Source organism: Drosophila pseudoobscura, chromosome 4 (genome assembly GCF_009870125.1).
Source record: "Drosophila pseudoobscura strain MV-25-SWS-2005 chromosome 4, UCI_Dpse_MV25, whole genome shotgun sequence".
Lineage (NCBI taxonomy): Eukaryota > Metazoa > Arthropoda > Insecta > Diptera > Drosophilidae > Drosophila > Drosophila pseudoobscura.
In genome coordinates, this window is record NC_046681.1 from 17,784,143 (window position 1) to 17,805,014 (window position 20,872).

General features: G+C 36.5%; 2 protein-coding genes and 1 long non-coding RNA gene across 6 annotated transcripts; 1 reads left to right on the plus strand and 2 right to left on the minus strand.

Annotated features, from left to right (window-relative positions):
- Nucleotides 1–1,167: 1,167 nt before the first annotated feature.
- On the minus strand, nucleotides 1,168–5,554 carry Frmd5 (FERM domain containing). 3 transcript variants are annotated; one of them, XM_001382182.4, is made up of 8 exons: nucleotides 5,247–5,553; nucleotides 3,997–4,101; nucleotides 3,900–3,942; nucleotides 3,662–3,835; nucleotides 2,723–3,102; nucleotides 2,578–2,666; nucleotides 2,307–2,524; nucleotides 1,168–2,242 (listed from the first exon to the last, which is right to left on the minus strand). In XM_001382182.4, exons 1-8 carry the CDS (start codon nucleotides 5,334–5,336, stop codon nucleotides 1,584–1,586), a joined length of 1,758 nt encoding a protein of 585 aa, XP_001382219.3. In that variant the 5' UTR covers nucleotides 5,337–5,553; the 3' UTR covers nucleotides 1,168–1,583. The 3 variants fall into 3 exon arrangements, with proteins under 3 accessions (XP_001382219.3, XP_033235757.1, XP_015044395.1); XM_033379866.1 differs by having other exon boundaries at nucleotides 3,900–3,904; nucleotides 5,247–5,373; XM_015188909.2 differs by lacking the exons at nucleotides 1,168–2,242; nucleotides 2,307–2,524; nucleotides 2,578–2,666; nucleotides 2,723–3,102 and adding an exon at nucleotides 3,359–3,595 and having other exon boundaries at nucleotides 5,247–5,554.
- Nucleotides 5,555–7,531: 1,977 nt separating this feature from the next.
- Nucleotides 7,532–19,536, plus strand: Cnot4 (CCR4-NOT transcription complex subunit 4). 2 transcript variants are annotated; one of them, XM_033379858.1, is made up of 17 exons: nucleotides 7,532–7,775; nucleotides 11,186–11,348; nucleotides 11,418–11,531; nucleotides 11,599–11,748; nucleotides 11,803–11,889; nucleotides 13,063–13,281; nucleotides 13,345–13,462; nucleotides 13,517–14,395; nucleotides 14,465–14,602; nucleotides 15,073–15,108; nucleotides 16,372–16,584; nucleotides 16,657–16,941; nucleotides 17,002–17,054; nucleotides 17,549–17,618; nucleotides 17,672–18,067; nucleotides 19,098–19,247; nucleotides 19,304–19,536. In XM_033379858.1, exons 2-17 carry the CDS (start codon nucleotides 11,244–11,246, stop codon nucleotides 19,444–19,446), a joined length of 3,156 nt encoding a protein of 1,051 aa, XP_033235749.1. In that variant the 5' UTR covers nucleotides 7,532–7,775; nucleotides 11,186–11,243; the 3' UTR covers nucleotides 19,447–19,536. The 2 variants fall into 2 exon arrangements, with proteins under 2 accessions (XP_033235749.1, XP_033235750.1); XM_033379859.1 differs by having other exon boundaries at nucleotides 13,345–13,438; nucleotides 19,304–19,534.
- LOC117184009 (uncharacterized) lies at nucleotides 10,356–10,770 on the minus strand. The gene is made up of 2 exons (XR_004469139.1): nucleotides 10,656–10,770; nucleotides 10,356–10,595 (listed from the first exon to the last, which is right to left on the minus strand). It is a non-coding gene; the product is annotated as an uncharacterized lncRNA (long non-coding RNA).
- Nucleotides 19,537–20,872: the final 1,336 nt, after the last annotated feature.

Sequence of the window (20,872 nt, forward strand, 5' to 3'; positions counted from 1 at the left end):
AAAGTTAATCGATTAATCGGACTAAATAAATCCGCACAAGGTAAAGATTACGGGTAGATGTTCGATTTAAAGCACCCAGCTTATTTGATACAAACTCTTCTATGTACAAAGTAAAATAACCATATCCTCTATGTTGAGTGACCATATACGAGGTGCTTTTTATCTTACGATTTTTTGGCAAAAAATTTGCAATATTAGGTAAGTACAATTTCTTAAATATGATGACGACATGCCAGCCATTGTAATTCTTTCTTTAATATTTTCCTGATTCACAACTATGTATGTATGTATGTTTTGGGATCGCAAGTAGTTGATGTTTTATGATTATGTCTTCTGTCATTTTCCGTCCCAGTAAAAAGTCGATATAAATTCAGGTTTAAATGCGGCGTTAAAACATTCCGACAAATTTTCCGTAGATAACTACGTTGAAGTCGAATACTATTTGTATTTAAGCTATATTGAGATGCGTCGCATCAATCGCTTTTTAATGTCGAACAGCCAACAGGTCTCTCATTGTTCCCTACCTGATCAATTGCCAAAATTCGGCAAAATTTGCGTGAGAGAACTTTCCCTCTGGGTGACCACCGATGGTCGCCACCTGCAGATCAAAATGTGATCTTAGCCTGGTCACGTTTTTTTATATTTCGCTCGACTTGATTCCATTGCTTCGGGGAGTCGCCCTTCCCAGTCAGACCAGTCTATCTATACTTTCGGTCCGGAAGATGTTGGTGACTTCTTGGCGATCACTGTGCTTCAGTCGTGGATTCTCCCCCTGTTTCCTGGTAGCTCTTTTCAGCCAGACCGAACGACTTTGCGAATTTATCCACCCTCTTTCTCCACTGTTGCACTGTTGTTGTTTTCAGTCCAGGCCACTTCATGTAGCCTTCTTCTTCTTCGCTTTCTCCACAGCAGGAGATAGAATTGATTTCCTTGCATTTTACTCCGTGATTGGCCAGCATTTTTTCTGCGACTCCTCGTTATGTCCAACTCTGTCTTTTACATTGCATGACCTGTGGAGACTACGAGAGTCCCTAACTGAGTAAGCTGCCACGAAATTCACCCTACCCCGAATTTCTGTCCATAAGGCCATCAATAAAGTGACGCAAAGAAAAATTCACGCTCACTCAGAGTTAAAAAAATATAAATAAATGCTGTGCAAAACAGGTATTATTTTAAAACTGTTTTATTCAATGTGGTATAAGATTATTTAGTAATAGAGAAACATAATGTACAGATAGACAAGCAAGTTTTTTTTATCATCTAATATAAATCTATTAGACACGTTTTTAATATAAGCATATGCCACGGTACATTTTTAATGGAAGCTGTGTGTGTCAAAGAAATTACACTTTACAATCTACCTTACTAGATTTAAAGGATCACAGATCATTCTTCTCATAAAAAAGTAGGTCGAAGGGTCCACAAAAAGAAATGTAAGGATTTCAATTTAGTATTCATTATGAGAAATATAAGAATATAAAGAGCATATGTTTATAGCATTATTTAATATATACATAGATCCTAAAGATGTTTTTGATTTTAATCAAACTAAAATGTTTCTTACTGATTACTTAGCAATAAATTTAATCTTTTCTACCAAACTTTTGTAAAACAAAATCTTTCAAAGGCTGATAATAGTGGAAGCGTAGGCAAATCATTTCAGGAGAATTGCGTATTTGCTCAAATAGATCTGACTCTGACTCCATTATAAATACAGCTGTTCCAGCCATCGCGAAAGCTACGAAAATAACCGATGGAATAAAGGCATGCAATAAGCGAAATTTTCGTAATGTTTTCGCACTATGAACTGAATTTTTATGCATGTTCGAAAAATTATCAACTTTCTTAGTGACTGTCATACCGGCTGATGAATTCGAGTTAGGATTAGGTAGTGAATAGTACTGTTTGGACGCGTAGCCAGTGTATTGCTTTGTATTTTCTTTATTTTTTCTGGCCTGATCATAGCCACTACCGAATTCAGTGGAAGAATGTTCGATCAAATCTCGGTATGGAAGTCCAGTCAACGGATTTGTCAAATAGTTGACATTCTCAATGTTTGACGAACGTAGACGAGCCTCCTCGCAAACGGGCTCTAAAATAGGCATTTGAATACATCCATTGCTATCGATTAAGCAAGTGCTCTGATCCTGGTTGTGAGCGCCAAAAACATGATTGCGATTCATTGGTATAATGGAGGATCCCAACGGTTCAGACATTGTTGAACGAGGTAAGCTACTGTAACCTAATTAGAAAATAAAAATATATAGTTTTAGTTTTATTTAGAGATCAATGAAGCATTAGTTTACGTATTTGTGATAATTCTCCCTGGGGACTAGAAGGAGTGGCTGGAACACTGCTCGCCTTTCGCTTACTCGAACTTGAACCATTTATTTTTTGCTCGCGCAGTGCATTTATATTTTCAGTTAGTATTTCCCGCTCTGTTCGACCAGTGTATCGAAATTTTGTACCCCAAGAGAAAAAACCTCCACCAGAAACGACCGCAGCATTTTCACTATTGGGCAGTCTGCAATGATTAACCAATGAATGCATTTATCTGTCCAATTAGACCACACTTACGTAAAAAACAGCATTTGTTCGATGGCACATCTCCACAGATAGCGACAAGCAGCGCCTGAAGGGCATTTAAATCCAATAGTGTGCTTTTTCTATAAATCAGAACAAACTATAGTAGAAATACAAGACTTTTAATTGTTATACATACAGGTTCACGGCTCGCATCAGTATAACTTAAATGTGCAATAAACATTTTCCCTTCAAAGTTAATCTTATGCACTTCATTCCAACGGAAATGTTGTGAACGTTTGCCTGCAATGAACGTGCTAATACCCGAATTATTAATACCAATATAAAGCTGCGATCCACGGTGATCTTTGACAGGATGGGGTTCAATTCCATAGGTTTCCAGTGTGCGAGCTATACCCAGAAAGTCATAAATAGCTGAGAAAGAATCCTGCCCAACCTCTCGCTTTTTGTGGAGTTCAATTATTTTCTTTTCCAGACTTTCCGTTTGACGCAGGGCCAATTCAAGGGACGAAACATAGTCGCCTATATGAATCTTCTCATTATAGTCTCCAAGTTCCTCTGTAATTTATATATATAAACATACAAATGTGTGAATTGCTATTCCAAAATACATACTATACTAAAGTAAAGTAGAACATCTGTACGTATTATCATTATTTTTATTTCTGTACGTATGGATAAACATGAAAAAATACTGTATAAAACATTTTATTAAGAAAGCTTTAAAACTGGGAGACCAGTTTGGACATGAACAACCAGACAGACGAATAATGGGTATACCAATTCATTTTTCAATGATTTAAACAAATTGACATTGATTTTTGTAAAAGTGCAGTGGCTCGATCGGAGAGAGAGCTATATTTTAATATGATCTTTCAATAAATTTACCAAGATACAAATCAAGAAGTCCTCACACAAAAAATGGTCCATTTAAAAAATCCAGGAAACAAGTTCTGGCCAAAAAAGGGTTCTTGAAAATTAGTTGTGTGTAAGTTTGAAAAAGTACTGGGTCTCAGTCTGAACAGTCTTTTATAAAAATGTTGTGCCTATGCTAAATAAATAAAATAAATTATAAATTAATAATTGTGCGTTTGTAAACTTATAAATTATGATTTACCTTGTACAATTAAAGCACCCAACGCGGCTGCCTCACCAAAGGAGCAGTACAAACGTCCGTGTCTTAAATCTCTTTTTAATTGTTTATACAACATAATTCGAGAGATCCCAGTAAGACGAAATGGATCGGCGGGGTAAAATTTTACTCTTAATGAGAATAAAATGGGATCCAGTTCTTTTAATCAAAGGAAATTAAATAAATATATGGAGATACCTTAAGCGAATTTGTGATAACTCACCCTTACTTTGTTTTATTAAAGATTTGGCCAGGTCGAGCCAGTGCTATTAAGAAGTTAATAGGTTTATTCGTACATACTTTTACTCATATATACTTACTCTTTGTTTTGACGAATCGACATATCGCAAGCCGAAGTAGTCTTTCTCTTTTATATTTAATTCGCCACATAAGTAGTCCAATAAGTAAATTCCCTTGTGGAACGCCTGTTTTGAGAAGTTCATTAAATATTTAGACACTTGTTTGTATGAAAGCGGATTTATGTCATATAAATATATGTAATATAACTGCGTGGTTCCACTGGGCCGGATAACCGGATCACCATAAGTGCCATTTTTTAAGGTTTTTTTTTAATGCTGAGGATGACAGGAACTTTAAAATTCCATTCAAAAAGAAGCATTTTTTACAGCTAAATAGTTTCAGCTTTTAAATCCTTGACAATCCACGGTACATTATGGATTTTTAAGTTTTTTTCTTTAACCATATCGTACTCTTTTACCTCCTCAAATCGAACGTCTTTATTAATTAACCAAAAACGCAGAATCGTTGAGAATGACCATATCTAGCAGACTGCCGAGTCTGGATCAGATCGAATTAATGTTATAGCCAGTAGGAACAAACCAATTTTTAGTGGCTACACAACGCTGTCCGAACATTCGTCGACATTTAATGAGTAGATCGCAAACATACGCTGCAGAAAAAGCTCGGTAGCTCAACATGAATGTTCGACGCGCTTGTGACATTGGCTTTGCCGAGAAGCAAGCTGCTCAAGATGCAGCCGCTGCAGTACGACGACGACGAAGTGGATACAGATGTCGTCCTGGATAAAGACGCTGACAAACTCAGCCACCGTCTGGAGGTGCTCAAGCGCATGGTGGAGAACATTAAGGATCCGCTGTGGCGATACTTCTTGCGCGAGATGACCAGATGATGCAGACGGTAATACTGGAACTGCAGAAAGTCGCCCTATTCTGGCAGGACGAGAATAACATACCAACCACTATTTTTCTATGATCGCGGAGGATGAATTCATCCAACCCATCAAGAACTAGACACCCAGGATTATCATGTAAAAAATTAGCTCCGCCCAGGACACTGTAATAAACGATTCATGCAATGTTTCAAGGTGGATTGGTACTACTAGGTTATAACCAAAAACATATACATACATATGTAAATGCAAAACATATATATGCACATATGTATGTATGGGCTCGGAGATGCTTATAAATTATTTTAGAATAGCGCTCCAGGGGAATGCAAATGTAGCCCATGTATTAGTTTAAATAAATCCTTACACTTCTAATTTATGTGATCAGAATCCATATTTTCTCCAAAATTCAAAACTCACCTGAAATTCGCATTCTACTACGTCAGAATCATCGAGTAGACGAACTGTGCATTTATACACCAGACTTCCTTCTTGCTTACTTTTAAACATATTGTTTTTGGTAAAAACTTTCAAAATTTCAACCGATACAGAATACGTTTATTTCCAAGTTAAAAAATAAAAACTTTGCAGTCATTAATTTTTATAATATCAAAATATTTCGATAATGTCCTTTTTCGTCCTTTTTTCAGTTGAGGGTATTTTAGGGGTGGTTCATAAAAGCAACCACTGAACACGTTTGACAAATGTTAAAATAAGGTCATCACAACGAAGTACTACTTGTTTTCAGTCTACTTATTTGGTTAAGATACTTATATACTAGTACACTGCAAGATTAGACAGTGAGACAAGGCTTATAAGCGATATGGGAAAGAATGCAGTGTGAGAGATAGCTATATATGTATGCCCAAAGGATAGTGCTCAGATCATCGAAATATTTTGACGACAAAGTTTGTCATATATTTCGTTGGGAGCAGAGTGTATACAAATGTGCATGCTCCACTATACTGTTTAGTCAGCTGTGTTTTTAGTTACTTTAAAGAAACTAAGAGTAATGTTATGAAAAAATTAACATAAGCACCAAATTACTACTAGTGGGATCTGCGGCTCTTGCCGCAGCGAAGAAGAAAGACGATTACTGAAGAAAGCACCACCAAGATTGGGTAAATGCATTTTAGCTGAAACGAATCCATAAGGGTCGATTTTGTAGAGACGTGGGAATTTTTATTCAGATATGTATATATGTACCTATGTATATGCAAATTCTTCTAACAAAGTTTTCGTAGTTGAAAAATATTTCGCTTTTGGTCTACAAATTAATTCATCGATCTGGTTAATACGCTTTAAAAAAAAAAGTATACTTTGTATGCAAGAAAGCATGAATGTGGGCGAGTTTTTTGTGGCGCTGAAAGACGGCAATGCACATATATAGAAAGCAGGAAAAAATCTAAATTAATAACATGCGTTCCGAGTTTAGTATTATTTTATTATAATATAGCAATCAACTGCCTCATTTAAATTGAATTTGTCTCTCTTATTGCAGTTGTATAGCCGGCTTGCTTCCTCCATTTCATATTGTGCCTGCACTGCCTGTTTGCCGACTTAAAGCTTAGTACTCAAAACAGCAAAATCAGATGAAAACATCGACCGAATCAAGGATGAAATTCGTGTGGGAACGATAATTAGTAATGGAAAGCCAACCAACTAATACTGGAATAGCAAAGATCGTACTTCCTGGGCACGAGCGAAATATGTAAATCTTCCAATATATAGAAATACAATATAACGCAATGCGCAGCAGCGATATATTTGAAACGGACAGATATAGTGCGTTTTTGACGTAGGTAATTTACAACCCAAGAGCTGAATTAATATTTCCCAGCATTTGATTCTTGGTTAACTTTCCGTGCAGATCTAAATCTGGTCGGCAAAGTAAAGTGCAAACTCAAAATTACGAAAACCATTTCCATCGTTCCATTGTTGGCAAAAAAAACTAGGACCAGTTCTTCCCGGCCCTGACGATGAAGATCACTCTCCCTAAGCTGTAAATCCTTTGGATATGTACCCAGTGAGGAGACTGCTGAATAATTGGATAATGGCTGGCTTAACGTAAGATTTCAAGCAATTGATGCAATGGCTTTAATTAATTGATTTATTCAGTTTTGGGCAAAATTCTTATTTTTTTTACATAAAATAGGCATACTGGTAAAAAGTGGCGTTTCATTTTTCCAAATATTTCAGCCCTGTTTGCCTGACAAAAGATCAAAAATCGAATTTTGGTGCGTTAAAATTATGGCTCAATGAAAAGGAGCAAATATACGTATAATCTTTGCACAAAACACTTTAAACTAATTTCATCACTAGATCAACCATTTTATTAATTTCGTTGATTCATAACACAAAAGCACAATCCCTTAATTTTTGGCTAGTGTGAACAAAAATTCTGAGTTATTGAGTTACATCAACTATCAATAGGTAACTCAGGTCAGTGTAAATAGTTTTTTAATCTCTAGAAAATTTGTATACGTGTTCTGAGAAGCAAAAATAAATTGTCGGTCCTTCCAGCACGAACATATATATGTTATGACACACAGAGAAACTATTAATTCATACTCCGAAAGAATTATTTGCCGTATATCTAACAAACCCCCATATGTGTCGAACATACCACTATTGAAGTAAAGTGTGGTGGAAAAAGATCATTATGGTAGCGATATTTTCAATATAAGTGCGTGTACATGTAAATTATCGATAGTTTTTTTTTAATTTGCAAATATATTCGTTTGTCTTGCGTATATTTTCGGGCTTATAAGTTTTGTTTGATACATATCAAACCAAGTAATTAGCATACCTTACTATACAAAAATAAAAGTGCAAGAGAGATCTTGGAAACAATTTGGAATCACAAAAATACACTGAATATTTACTCATTGTGTATAGAGAAAATTTCGGCTTCACACCTACAATCATACGTGTTACGTGTACATATGTGTACGTATGTGTTTTTATATATTATTTGTTGATATTACCTGTTAGGTGAATATTATTTTTGTTTAATTTATTTCTTTAAATATTGCAGTAAATGCGAAATTTGTTTCAATATAATTTGAAAATCTGGTTCCAGCAATACGATTTTTAGGGTTTCAACTACATTTTTAAGTTTATTGAATGGTATGCGTTTCAAAAATAGTTGTGACATACATTCATATTTACACACATATGTCTGCATACGCTTTATGTACACACAAAGAAGGTTGATGGTCAATTTTTACTTTGTGCACAAATACCCTAAAAATGGTCTGTTTCATTTTCTACGTCAAGTAGTTACACATATGAAATTAGCATAAAATATATTTTAATACGGAATTCTAGTCCCTAATAAAAATGAAGTGGGAAAAATATATATCATAAGGTGTTTGTCATGAAAAGCCAGCAAAAACGTTTGCAGAAGTTACTTTTCCCTCTGACACTTCAAGCTCAATGCCTTCATACCATATTAACATGTAGTGTACATATGTACTGTTAATACAAATACAGTCATGGAAAAATAATAGAAACGACATGTGTATTATTTTCGTATTTTTAAACATTTCCTTCCGCGAGGTTTTTTTGTATTAAGTTTAATAATTTTAATTGAAGGTTAGGCTAGGCTTAATTAAGGCTAGGATAAGGCTTGCATATTTGGTTGTGCCCCTGCAATTTTTAGTACCTTCGGAGCGTCTACGACCCCAGTTTGCCACAAATGGATGGATCTCCATATCATTCGGATTAAACTTTCATTCCTAAAATCATAATTTTGTTGGACTTATAGCACCCAATTCTTTTCTTTTGATCGAACTATTTGAATTGAGTATATGTTTTGTTTTATTAGCCGCGCAGGGCGAGTGGAGTGATCCCAACTTGATTTGGGCGGTGCAGAGAAGCTCAAAGAACAGAGCTGCTCCAACTAGAATGTCAACTGGTTGGGACTTGCAGAACTTCTGATCCGCCAAATGTATGTTGGAGATCATGTTTCAGCATGGTGATCGTAATGGTGGGAGCAACTAATGCCGCGTGTGATGGTGATGGCGCGGACATGGCCCACGAATAGCTGCAACTGTTGACCTAGACTAGAAGTGATAAGATGCACCTGTGATCCAGAATCGAGGAAGGCACGGCAAGGAATCAATGTATTAGAGCTATTCCTAACGCTGATTGCGGCGGTGGCCACACACACACAACGTTCCCTCTGTGAGTCACGGCCAAGAGCGACGTGGCTGACGATGCTGCAGTACGTTCAACGTCAAAGGGTATGGTAGGCAATCGCGGAGTCGATGTTGAATTTGAGAGTTGTAACAGAAGTGATTGAGAAACGTTGAACGGAGACTCGAAATTAAGTACCATGTGATATTCAATCGGTAACGACATGAACTGTGATAATGGCGTGATCGGAGGCAGTTGGTACACTGTACACAGCTTCTTAGCTTCCCGATGCCGAAGTCGAGGAGAAAGTCAATTGTCAATTATGGAGAAAAACATGCTCTAAAACACCGAATACTGACCGTAGCCACTGATAAATTCCGGAAGCTTCAACTCCGGTCGGCGATGCCAACTCTGCGTTATAACTGCAACTGCATTATCCAATATGATACCTCCTTTATACCTATCTACAGCATGACCACGGACTAATTAAATTCGTCTTTTAAGGGACTCCCGATCTCATCGTGATCGATCTTTTCCAGGACATTTTGATGAACGAAGGGATTCAGATTCGTTAGGGACATTAATCACACGACCAACTCCTCGTCACTGAGCTCCTTGCTGACGTTGCTTCCCATTCTCCGTACTGCCTACAGCTTGCGCTTGTAATACTCCACGTCTGAATCGATGCACAAGGGTTGGGGGTACCATTAGAAGCCATTGGGAGTGTTCGACAGAAGCACAGACCAGCAGTCAGAGTTCACAGTTTGAAACAAACTGAACAGGTGCAGCGGACAATAACAATGGCATACACATTGGCTTCATTCTGACCTCTCAGAATAACTCCAATTAGATTTTTGCTTCAATCAATTTAGGCAATTTTTCCACTCTAAAATTTGGAAGTGGCTTTCTGGTGTCCGTGTCATTAAAGCCACCTCCTTTGGCCAACGTTGAATAGTATGAGCCGAACTATCATTTGCAAAACGACGTTTTTTGTGTATTCAGGCAGGCTCCAGTTTTCACTTACTTTTGCGTGTTTAGCCAAAATGTTTCGGTTTTAGGTCAAATATTTCTCACATTTCTTCAAGTCCTGTTTAACGCACAATTTAGTGCTGGTGGCGCACGATAGTGTAGAACATCCGATGTATCGATACCCGAATCGGGCTTCTTCAGCTGTTTGCACGAAAACGCAAAGTGTTGTTGCCCTAACTGTGGTTCACAGCTAACGTCGGTTCGTTAATAATAAAAAAGGTATATTTCGAGTTGCGGAATTTAAATGTAAAATGCGGCCTTCAGATGTTTAATCTAACGGCTGCCCTTAACAGTTTATCCACCGACTTTTACAAACAGCACCTTAAACGACGACCAATTAATACACCTATACAACAAAAATCCAACTACATAAGGACTTTATTTATTTTGACTCGAGTGTTCAAAGTCAAAATATATACCTAAAAAAATTATTCATTTTTAAGTTGAAAGATTAATATTTTCCAGTCGGTAAGTTTAATCTACAAAATTGTTGGGTCTGACTTATAGCTGGATTGCAGAATTGAAAAATTCAAAAAAACCATTCGAAAAGTTTCTTATGTGAAAATATAAATATTTTCTGAACAAGACAGCAGATAAAACCTGGGTAAAGACAGTTATTTCGTGCCACTTTTAATTAAAAATGTAGGAGCAACAAATTACCAATTCTTTTTGAGTATCAGGTATTAAAAAAATGCGAAACAAATTTTACAACCCGTGCAAATTCCCATATTTTTATGATAATCAACATATGACGAATTTTGGATGGTAATGTCAAAGTACTTATCACAGAAGTTAGCAAATGTTGTCATTTTATTCAAAAGCATGATTATAATCAGGCAGGCTCCGGATTTAACTTCTTTCTTTTGAAAACCCCGAATTTGGTGCTCTCGCTTGTAAGATTTTTTCCGTTTTCAAAACGGATACATTTTCTCGCTTAAATGAAAAGTGAAGAAAATCGTAATTTTAATTAATCTTAATTGCAAAAAGAAAAAAAACTTGTTAATGCATTAACATAAATTGACACCATTAGCAGGTAAATTTAGCTTGTGCCTTCTTTATAAATATTTTTTTTGCATAGATAATGTACATAAATTGGGATAAGTTGCATAACTTTTACATATAAAAGACGCACTTAATCGCTTTCTAAAATTTCATAACAAAATATCTATAAATACATTTTTCTGCATCAGTTTTAAAGTGATCGATAGCCATCATACCACTACGAACTCTTTGTTAATACACTGAAAAATGAACGGCATGAGCAACAATGATGACTCAGTCGAGTGTCCTTTGTGTATGGAGCCGTTTGAAGTAGACGATCTGACCTTCTTTCCATGTACCTGCGGATACCAGGTAGGCATAACTACTATATAAGCACATATGTACAAATCTATATAGAGATATATATGAATTTATTTATAGATTTGTAGATTCTGCTGGCACAGAATCCGCACGGACGAGAACAAGTTGTGTCCGGCATGTCGAAAAGAATATCCTGAAAATCCTGCGGACTTTAAGCCACTATCACAAGAAGAAGTAAGTTGATTAACTTACTTATTTAGTACAAAATTTTGAAATAGTACAAATATTTGCGATCTTTTAGATGATAGCTTTTAAGTCGCAAAAGCGTCAAAGGGATCAACAACGGAAACACAAGATAACAGAGAATCGAAAACATTTAGCAAACGTACGTGTGGTTCAGCGGAACTTGGTATTTGTAGTGGGCTTGCCGCCTCGACTTGCGGATGCAGACGTATGTCACAATTTTAACTAAAAAGCTTACAAATTACTAAAAGATATTTTTTAGATATTAAAAAAGCACGAGTATTTCGGAAAATATGGGAAAATTCATAAAGTCGTAATAAACCCGAGCACCACATATGCCGGGGTGCAGGTAAGATTTGTCAGATTCAGGAATTTTTTTAGACAAATAGTACAATGCACGAGTAAGACATTTTTGTATTTTTCATTCGGTGATATAATCATACCACTGCTAGCGGAACTAACTCTTAGTAAACAAAAGAATGGCAGACCTAATATAGACATAAAGCAATGCCATGTTGTTGGAAATAAGGAAATCTTCTTAGACTAAAAAATGAGCAGTGCTCACATCTGCGGGTACCTAATTATACCTTCTGCGTTTTCCTCTCTTGCTTGTCTTGCGTGGCAGATGATCCCTTGATTCGAAATATTGGTGGTTAAGAAATCTGTTCGTATTTGGCGGTTGCTTTTCCTCAATTCTGCGACCGATTTTTTAATTGTGTGGGATCCAACGCGAACGCACCTTTTTTACCGCGGTGTGATCATGCAAAATCTTATTGTTGGTCGTCATTCTAATGCCTAAGGATGCCTTAATCTCACGGTATCTGACATGACGATATTGGGGGACGCAACTGATTTTGGACGATCAGCAATGCCAAAAAGGGTAACCTAACATTGTTGTCTCTTATCTGTGTGCTGGGGAGCACACAGACTCCGTGTGGTTTTGCTATTGTTTCTAGGTAATGATTGTTGTGACATTGTAAATAAACATTATATATGTAATATATAATATAATATAATTCATTAAAATTCATACTTTTGGACACAATGGATTGGGTTTACGTCTATTTTTTGTGTTGGCATTAACTATAATTTTTAAGGGATATGTACATATGTATATTAGAATAGTTAAAGTAGAATTTTTGTATTGAAAACAATTTATACCCGGTACTCGAAAAGTATAGGGGTATATTCGATTTGTGGTGGCAGTGGATCTTGAACGGCATTAATAGCCGAGTCGATATCTTGCTCTTGCCACGCTCACGCTCGTTTTCTTTTGCAATTAAGTTTCGTTTTGCTGTATAAAAAGCCGTTTATTTTTCATTCCGGGGAGAAAAAATTGTCCGTTTTGTGGCGTTTTGCTAACACCGGAAGTACCGTTTTCAAAAGTAAATCGGAAAGTTTTTGTAAAAGTGAAAATTGGAGCTCGGCCGATTAGTTATTTTTAAAGATTTTTGCTGGCATTATACCCATATCGTTTAAATCGCTTCTACTTGCTGATCTAAAATATTTGTTTGACTTAAAGGGTCCATCAGCATCTGCCTATGTTACCTACGTTCACAATGCAGATGCACTTCGGGCTATACAAAGTGTTAATAACATTGTGATAGATGGTCGCCCTATTAAAACCAGCTTGGGGACAACAAAGTACTGTAGCCATTTCATGAAAAACCAACAATGTCCTAAAGGCGATTGCATGTACTTGCACGAGCTGGGAGATCCCGAAGCCAGCTTTACAAAAGAGGTTTGATATACTTCTTAAAAGTTGTGAAAGGTCTATGAACATTTTATGTTTATTGTTTTAAAGCAAATGCACCAGGGAAAGCACCAGGATTACGAAAAACGTTTACATGATGCTCTTATTGCATCTTTTGGACAGAGTTCACCAGGAATTGTAAACGGTAATGGAACTCCAAAAACAAATGGTAATTATCTTCAAGCAAATAATGCAATTTTAATATACATATATTCATGACTAGCATCGAATGCGACGGCCTCTTCAGTCACACCTTCGTCGTCGTCTGCGTCGGCTGCAAGTAATGCCACAAATGCAGTAAATGTTCAGCAAAAAGAAGCTTGGCCTAGTTTATCCGTCTCGCCTATTAATGGAAAAGAGGCCACTGCAAGCACAAACAACACTAATGGAAAAAATAAAAAAGACAAGTTTCGAAATGAAAAAACCAGACACGAAAAAGTTAAATCCAAAAACAAAAATAGTGGAAGCTCAACTTCGAATGTATCAAACAAGGAAAACTTTATTCCAGACCCCAGAGATATTGAAAAACTTACATCTACAACTGCGGATACGAAAACAAGTGCAAACACCTCATCCAATCTATCAAGAACAGAGAGAAATAAAGACAAAGAGTCTTACCATGAGCCTATTTCTAATGAACAGAAGGAAAACAAACAAAATGTTAAAATTTCACAAACAAAAAGCGAGGTCGAGTGCGTTAAAGACAAGGATAATTCAATTAAACTGAAAAAAAGGGAAAGCTGTGAAATCATGTCACAACAAAAAAGATCGTCTTCTAGCGTGCAAAGGTCGTTGAGCTCTTGTAGTGAAAATAGTGAAGGGCATGTATCAGAAAGCAGCGGGAGTGAAAAGAGTTTACCTGATGATTACCAGGAGAACAAGTGCAATATTTCGAGTTCTGAAACATACCAAGAGAATATAAAGAATGTAGAAAGCATCAATAAAAGTAGGGAGTCAGTGAATGTCGACGGTAAAACAGTATCAGAGTGTAAACCACTAATAAACGAGAATGTAAGCCCAGCTGTAAGCAGCACTGTTAATAATGGGCTCTATTCAAGAGAAAGTCCATTGAATCCACCAGATAACGGAAACCAATTGAGCGGTATGAAACAAAATCAAAAATATAAAGAATATTATTTATAATGATTTAATGATTTAATATTTATTTCAGATGAAGTTTCCAAGCTTAACATTTTCGATGATACAATTAGTTTTTTTTCGTCATCAGCAGCATTCCAGCAAAGTCCAATTTTAAAAAATAAACAAGAAGTGGAAATGCGTCAGTCCCATTTGCCGGACTTGATCAACGGTAAGATTCCTATTTTATTTGACTCCATGAAATATTTATTATGATTATCAGGGTCGGTTCATCTGCCTTTCCGTCTGTTTGTTTCTATGCACGGCAGTCCCTCAGCCTTACCATATTAAAAAGCTTATAGAGCGATTTAGTCTGCAACATTTACCCGAATAGTACGTATTTTATAGTCAAAGATCGTAATCGAAATCTGGCCTAGCAGATGCGGTAAACTATATTCGTGAAACAAATCGTGTATTTAATTATTTTAAGCTACTGAGCTTTTCACTATCTGAAGCGCTTATTCAGTTTAATTAATTTTAATGATTTAACTGCCAGCAGAGCCGAATGCTGATGTACAAATATTCAAGCGACGCACAGTGGGGGCCAAATAAATAAATATTTTAAGAAATTTAATTTAATTGAATAAAACTTAACTTTTTTCTCATCTTTTTCCGGTACTACTTGTCATTGTACAACTTCAGATATTGATGGAAATCAAAAGGCCTCAAATACAAATGGTAATTATTTATTATTATATATTGTAAAGCCAGATTATATGCACAAGTATATTTTATTTTTCAAGAAATATAAGTAGTTTTGAAATAGAAGAATCCACGAATTGAAGTCGATAACATACATGTATGTGCACTAGAGTTAGCGAAACAAATGTGTCGGAATATATGGTCTTAGGGCCTAAAAATATTCCTTTTGGTGCAATAAAAATAGAGCTCAAAGTTGAAAAATACAAAGGTATATATTTGAACATAAAAGAAGTCATTCCTGTCAGAGCGATTTACATATAGAATAGCTACAATAGGACCATACTTTATTTACTTAGTTATTTACTTAGCCAGAAGAAAATTTTGACACAATGAGACTTTTTAAAATTATACTTCTATTAATAACCCCAAACTTAATGTGCACATATTTATTGTATATACTTTCAAAGAGTGAGCTTGCCTTAGTTTTCACGCGATCTGGAAATAAATAAACAAATTCTAGTATTCTAGTGTGTCTGTCTTAACGAAATGTTCTGAAATTGAGCGTCCGCTAATGAAAGGTTTATTGCTATTATTATTATTTCACTTTACGACAATGCAATTCACATCACACAAAATCAGGCAGGCTCCGTTTTTCATTTACTTTTGCGGATTACGTTTTCAGCCAAAACGTTTCGTTTTCGTTTTAAGGTGTTCCATTTTTCACATATTTTTTTTATCGATATGTTACATTTTGAAGTCCGAATTAAATTGGGCGGGAAACAGCTGTGCTCACCCAGATTTTCTGTTGAGCGCATGTTACAAGCACAGTCTGAGCTGTTACATGCACATTTGTGCTGTTATACGCAAAAATTTATTAATTGCCAACGTTCCGATAACCAAATCGGAATGCGTCAGCTGCTTACACCAAAGTGTAAGTCCGAGTCAAATTTTAGGTTGGGTTAAAATAAAATTATTTATAAAGAAAGCGCAAGTTAAATTACCCTGATATAGGTATCAAGTTTATGTTAATGCATCAATAAGTCATCTATTTTTTTCCTTTTGCAATTAAGGTTCGTTTTGTTGTATAAAAAGCCGTTTACTTTTCATTTCGTCAACGAAAATGTTTTCGTTTTGAAAACGAAGAAATCTTGCGGAATGGGAAAAAGAGAGCCCCAATTTATGTGATTTCAAAAGTAAATCGGAAAACTTTTGTGAATGTGAAAAACGGAGCCTGGCTGAATATTCAAAATTTATATTATATTGTAAAATTCTTCTTTTAATTTTTAATTAATTTTTAAGAATGGGAGGAAGCTTTTAAAAATGTAATGCTTCGGAACAATAGGCAAGTGGAGGAGCAACTTGTTCAGCAACAAAATCTACAACAGCACCAGCACCATTTTCATCAGCAAGTACTGCAACAACAGGAAGAATTCCTTCGTATGCACGAATTACAAAAGAGAAACGACTTGGCAAATAATATTGCGCTGACGCAAGCAAATACTCCTAATGCTGGTAAGTTCGAAAATCAAGTTTAAAGAATGTTTTGCTATATTCAACCTATATGATGTTTTTTGTTTGTTTTAGATATCCTTAGTCATTTTCGTGGCAATAACTCAATTGATGCGAATAGAATTCAAGTCCTGCAGCATCAATTGCAACAGAATACCGGTGAAAATGGGCTTTCGGCAAACAATGCATTTGGCGGCAATATGTCAAAGTTTTTTGACTTTCATAAAAGTCAACAGCAGTCCCACCAGTATCCTTATGGTCATGCCAACCAAGTCACGGGAAATACGGATGTGAGTGATCAACAACGAGTAACATCACTACTGGAAAACGGTCGACAAAATTCCCCATATGTTGAAACTGGTAAGTTTTAATGTGTGTAAATTCGATCAAGCGAAAATAAATTTTACTTTTTCATTCAAGGACTTAACACGAAATCGCAAAAGCAAAGGTTAATTGGAATGTTTGAAACTTTGGTAAGTCTTATTCTTTTAAAGTTCAAGTTTCAGATTCGTAGATTCAACTTACAGAAGAAAGCATTACCAACCTTAGATGACAAGCATAGATTCGAAAGGAACGAGTGAAATATCATTTTTTTTGTATCCGTAATCGAAAATAGTCACTCAGGCAGGATCAGGCAGAAACTATAGCCACTTTTTTTGTACAGAAACTCTAGCGACTTCCTATTTAAGATGAGGATAATTTGGCGCCTCAGGCTTGTGACATCCGTCACTTTAGCCACCTTCCAATCGGCTTTACGATAGTTGGGACTGCAGACCTGCTGTATCCGGAGAACAAACGAAAAATTAATATAATAAAGAAAACAAATTGAATCCATTTAAGGCAGTAAATGTAATAATCTATTTATTCTATTAATCTTTTCGGAGACGAAAAGAGCATCTAAATAAGTCGCGCCGTTGACTATTTATTCTTAACGAGTTTTGTACATTATTTCATTAATTTTTTACAGTCCCAGCCTCCAAACTCGCAATCTCAACTAAATCGGTATTCTCAAAGCACTATTGTTGATGATGATTTAGGTAAGGTTATTAGAAGCTTTAACTGATTTTTAATTTAATAGTATTTTATTTAGGTTTCGATCCTTTCATTGAGACTCAAAAAGGACTAGCTGAGCTTATGGAAAATGAAGTTGTTCAACAACAAAGTATTAATAATGGAAACTCCGCATTAAAATTACAACAGCAAGCACAAGCTTCACATCAGCAACGTCTTGATAACATTCAACGGGCTCGAATGCCGCCTCCGGGCTTCAATCATATGAATTCGTTAGGTTTCGGGGGTCCATCTAGACTGCATTCTAGTAAAATGATGCCATTTTTGAACAGCAGTTTAGTAAAAAATAGTACCCAAGCCCAGCACCAAGTGCCACAGGTAACAAATTGGAATGCGAATTTACCAGCAATACACCCAAGTCAGGGACAGCACATTGGAGATGCACAATTACAACATCAAATTGCTCACAATAAAGGTATGTATTTATTTACCCTACGTAAACTTTATATAAGTCTATAAGAGGTCTGCATGAATGGCATAAACACCTACATTTGAATCACCAGAGCTCGAAATAAATTGAGTGAATTCAAATGATACGTCGATAGAGCACAGTGTGCTGACGACATAAACATTCAAATTTAAAAATTTAACTTTGACAATATCCATAACTATCAATAAAATAGCTGGTTTGGCAAAAGGGCACAGTGGGCCAAACGGCCAATCTATCTAATATAAACTCAATTTTCGAAATTGGGAATAGTTTTTTTTTTTTGTTTTTTATTAGTTTGTTTAATAATACATCATGGACCTTATCAATAGTTTCTTTTATATTTTTGACATCGATATTTATAAAGTTGTACCCCCTTTAAGTAAGCATAGGTTTTTAGTTTGTAACTTAACGTAATGTATTTATAACGGAATGGCGTCGAGAAGTAATCTCTGGGAATACGGAAAACAGTCCTCTTTGGTAATTTTGGGAAACTCGTCAAGATTCCGCAGGGTACTAACGTTTCCATGGTTTCCATAGTTTAGTTTCTCTCATTCTTAGAGCGCAAAGTGTTGTTGACTTCTTTGCCACCAGGACTACAGGAAGAAGGTGCAGCATGATATCCAGGGCGTCACCTGGGTTAGGCACTCCGGCACTTTCAGAGGACTACCGAAATCCTTCGCGGTTGTATTCTTTATATTTAAATAGCTTGGCATTTTTGGTCCCACGAGTAGGCGGGTTTGGGTTAGTCGCCGAAGGCATAGCCCGCTTGCCCGGTGTAGCTTTAAACTGAAGGTTGGCAGGTATCTAGAGTCCGCATATTAGCAACTGAAATTTTCGCTAAGATACAAATGTATCTCACACATTAATTATTAAAAAAAAGTGGTCTTACGTTTTTTTTTTGTTTTGTGTTCTTTGAGGAAAATGGAAAAATATTTTTGCATCAGACTGCAACAAAAGTGAAGTTGTTGCATTTCATGTATAACAATCTACTACTCAAATTTTGTATTTTTAACAGTTTATAGCTATCCTGATTGGACTGCAATGGATCCAGCTATACTGTCATTCAGACAGTTTTCATCTTTTCCACAAAACCAAATACCCCCACATCCTCAACAACAGCAAGACATGTTTTTACAACATTTGGTTCAACAGCCAAATTCTCAAGGTAGTAGTTTATTCTGAAAGAGGGCAGCTAAATATTCATTATATCGGTTTTTTTAGGTTTCAACACTCAACCACAACCACTTCTTTCTGGAATGGCCATGCCCAATAATATTCTAAATGGACAACAGCTGACACAACCCCAGGTCAATGCCAATGTTCAAGGCATGCTTGAGTTTTTAAAAAGCCGCCAATTTGTTTAGCAACATATATAGATTTGTTTATTTGTATTCTTTATTAAATACTTATTAAATTAAAAATAGATAAAATAAAATTCGAAAATTATGAACATATTGTTTTGTGTTCTTAACTTGTTTATAAGCTCACGATTTTAGACATAACTTTCGTTTAGAGCAGGTTTTAAAAACGGCTCAAGATATATTTATTTTTAGTTGATACTAACTTTTAAATTAAACCTCCAGGTGTCCTCGCTCATCCACCATTTGGCAGGTTGAGAGGAATTGCAACCTCTCACTGCCAGTGAGAGTGGCGATCTAACGTGTGTGGTAGTCTATTCTGTTTCTCTCAGGCCTCTAGCTCTAACCGGATCTCCAAACTCTTAACATCGTGGACAAATGCTTCTCGGTATTTTGAACTTTTCGTTGCAGTGAGTCTGCAGTCTGAACCTTTGCCTTTACCTGGCGGGCACCTTTCTTCCTGAAAAAGCGAGGAAGCTGAACAGCTTGGACGTAGAACTTGGAACTTGGACGTAGTTTCGGTCTGAATTGTAGCGTCGATCTTTTTCATTGCGGTTTCCTTGTTTGATGCGCAAATCGAACTCACGTACCCGTTGTCAGCGTTTTCACCTATAGACAATTGCGTATTCCCATATTTTGGAACTCTACTTCAGGTCGCCTCTTATAGTGAGATTTCCAAACCTCGAGTCCATTATTTTCTCGGGAGATGCTTTAATCCCTATATCTAATCTATAAAACCATTGATCTTTTATCTGCCCAGAAAATTGGTTGGTGCAGGCGTGAGAGTCGCTCAATGTCTGTCGCGAATACACTGCTCTTCAGCTTCACGCGATTAACTTCCTGCATGCTCCAGGGCACTCCAAGCAATTCAGTTTATCCGGCTCGGGGATCTATTGGAGCAGTTCAACAGCAAGACCCTTTAAGTACCAAAGCCGCGCGGTCAGCTTCCGTCCAATTATTTCTCGACGCTAACATTTCGAATTGTGTCATAAAAATGCCAGATGTTAATGTGCCAATCTGTTTAGGTGTTCCCACATCCATTTGACGCTGCACTGAAGTAATGATCGGAGTCAGTTTTTCAGCCATGAGTGGTTGAGGGACAGTTGGCACTTGCAGTTCCGCGGAGTTACCCGCAATTTCAAACCGCTAAATTGAGACTATGGCTAAGAGCAAATCGTATTGTTTTTTTAAACCTTAAAACCCTTGCGCGTCTGTCTTGCAGAGGTGCAACCTGAACCTACCGACCACCGGTTGGAAGGTAGTCATAATTGAGGCGACACAGGGTCCGATGAAACGGTCCGTTCAAAGTACACGACGGTGAGCTGGATTGAACTCGTTGAATACGGAGCTGATGCTCGATATCCATGATATGTTTCGTTACATGATATTTGCCGACTCAGACGTTGACACTACAGTGGTGGGGAACTCTGCT

Coding starts and splice junctions, on each gene's coding strand:
- Frmd5 (XM_001382182.4), bottom strand. CDS start 5,336: ATGTTTAAAAGTAAGCAAGAAGGAAGTCTGGTGTATAAATGCACAGTT. Junction 3,103..3,661: donor GGGTGCTTTAATTGTACAAG/GTAAATCATAAT, acceptor TATAAATTACAG/AGGAACTTGGAGACTATAAT. Junction 2,243..2,306: donor GGGAGAATTATCACAAATAC/GTAAACTAATGC, acceptor TTTTCTAATTAG/GTTACAGTAGCTTACCTCGT.
- Cnot4 (XM_033379858.1), top strand. CDS start 11,244: ATGAACGGCATGAGCAACAATGATGACTCAGTCGAGTGTCCTTTGTGT. Junction 16,942..17,001: donor TTCCCCATATGTTGAAACTG/GTAAGTTTTAAT, acceptor TTTTCATTCAAG/GACTTAACACGAAATCGCAA. Junction 18,068..19,097: donor TCAAATTGCTCACAATAAAG/GTATGTATTTAT, acceptor TATTTTTAACAG/TTTATAGCTATCCTGATTGG.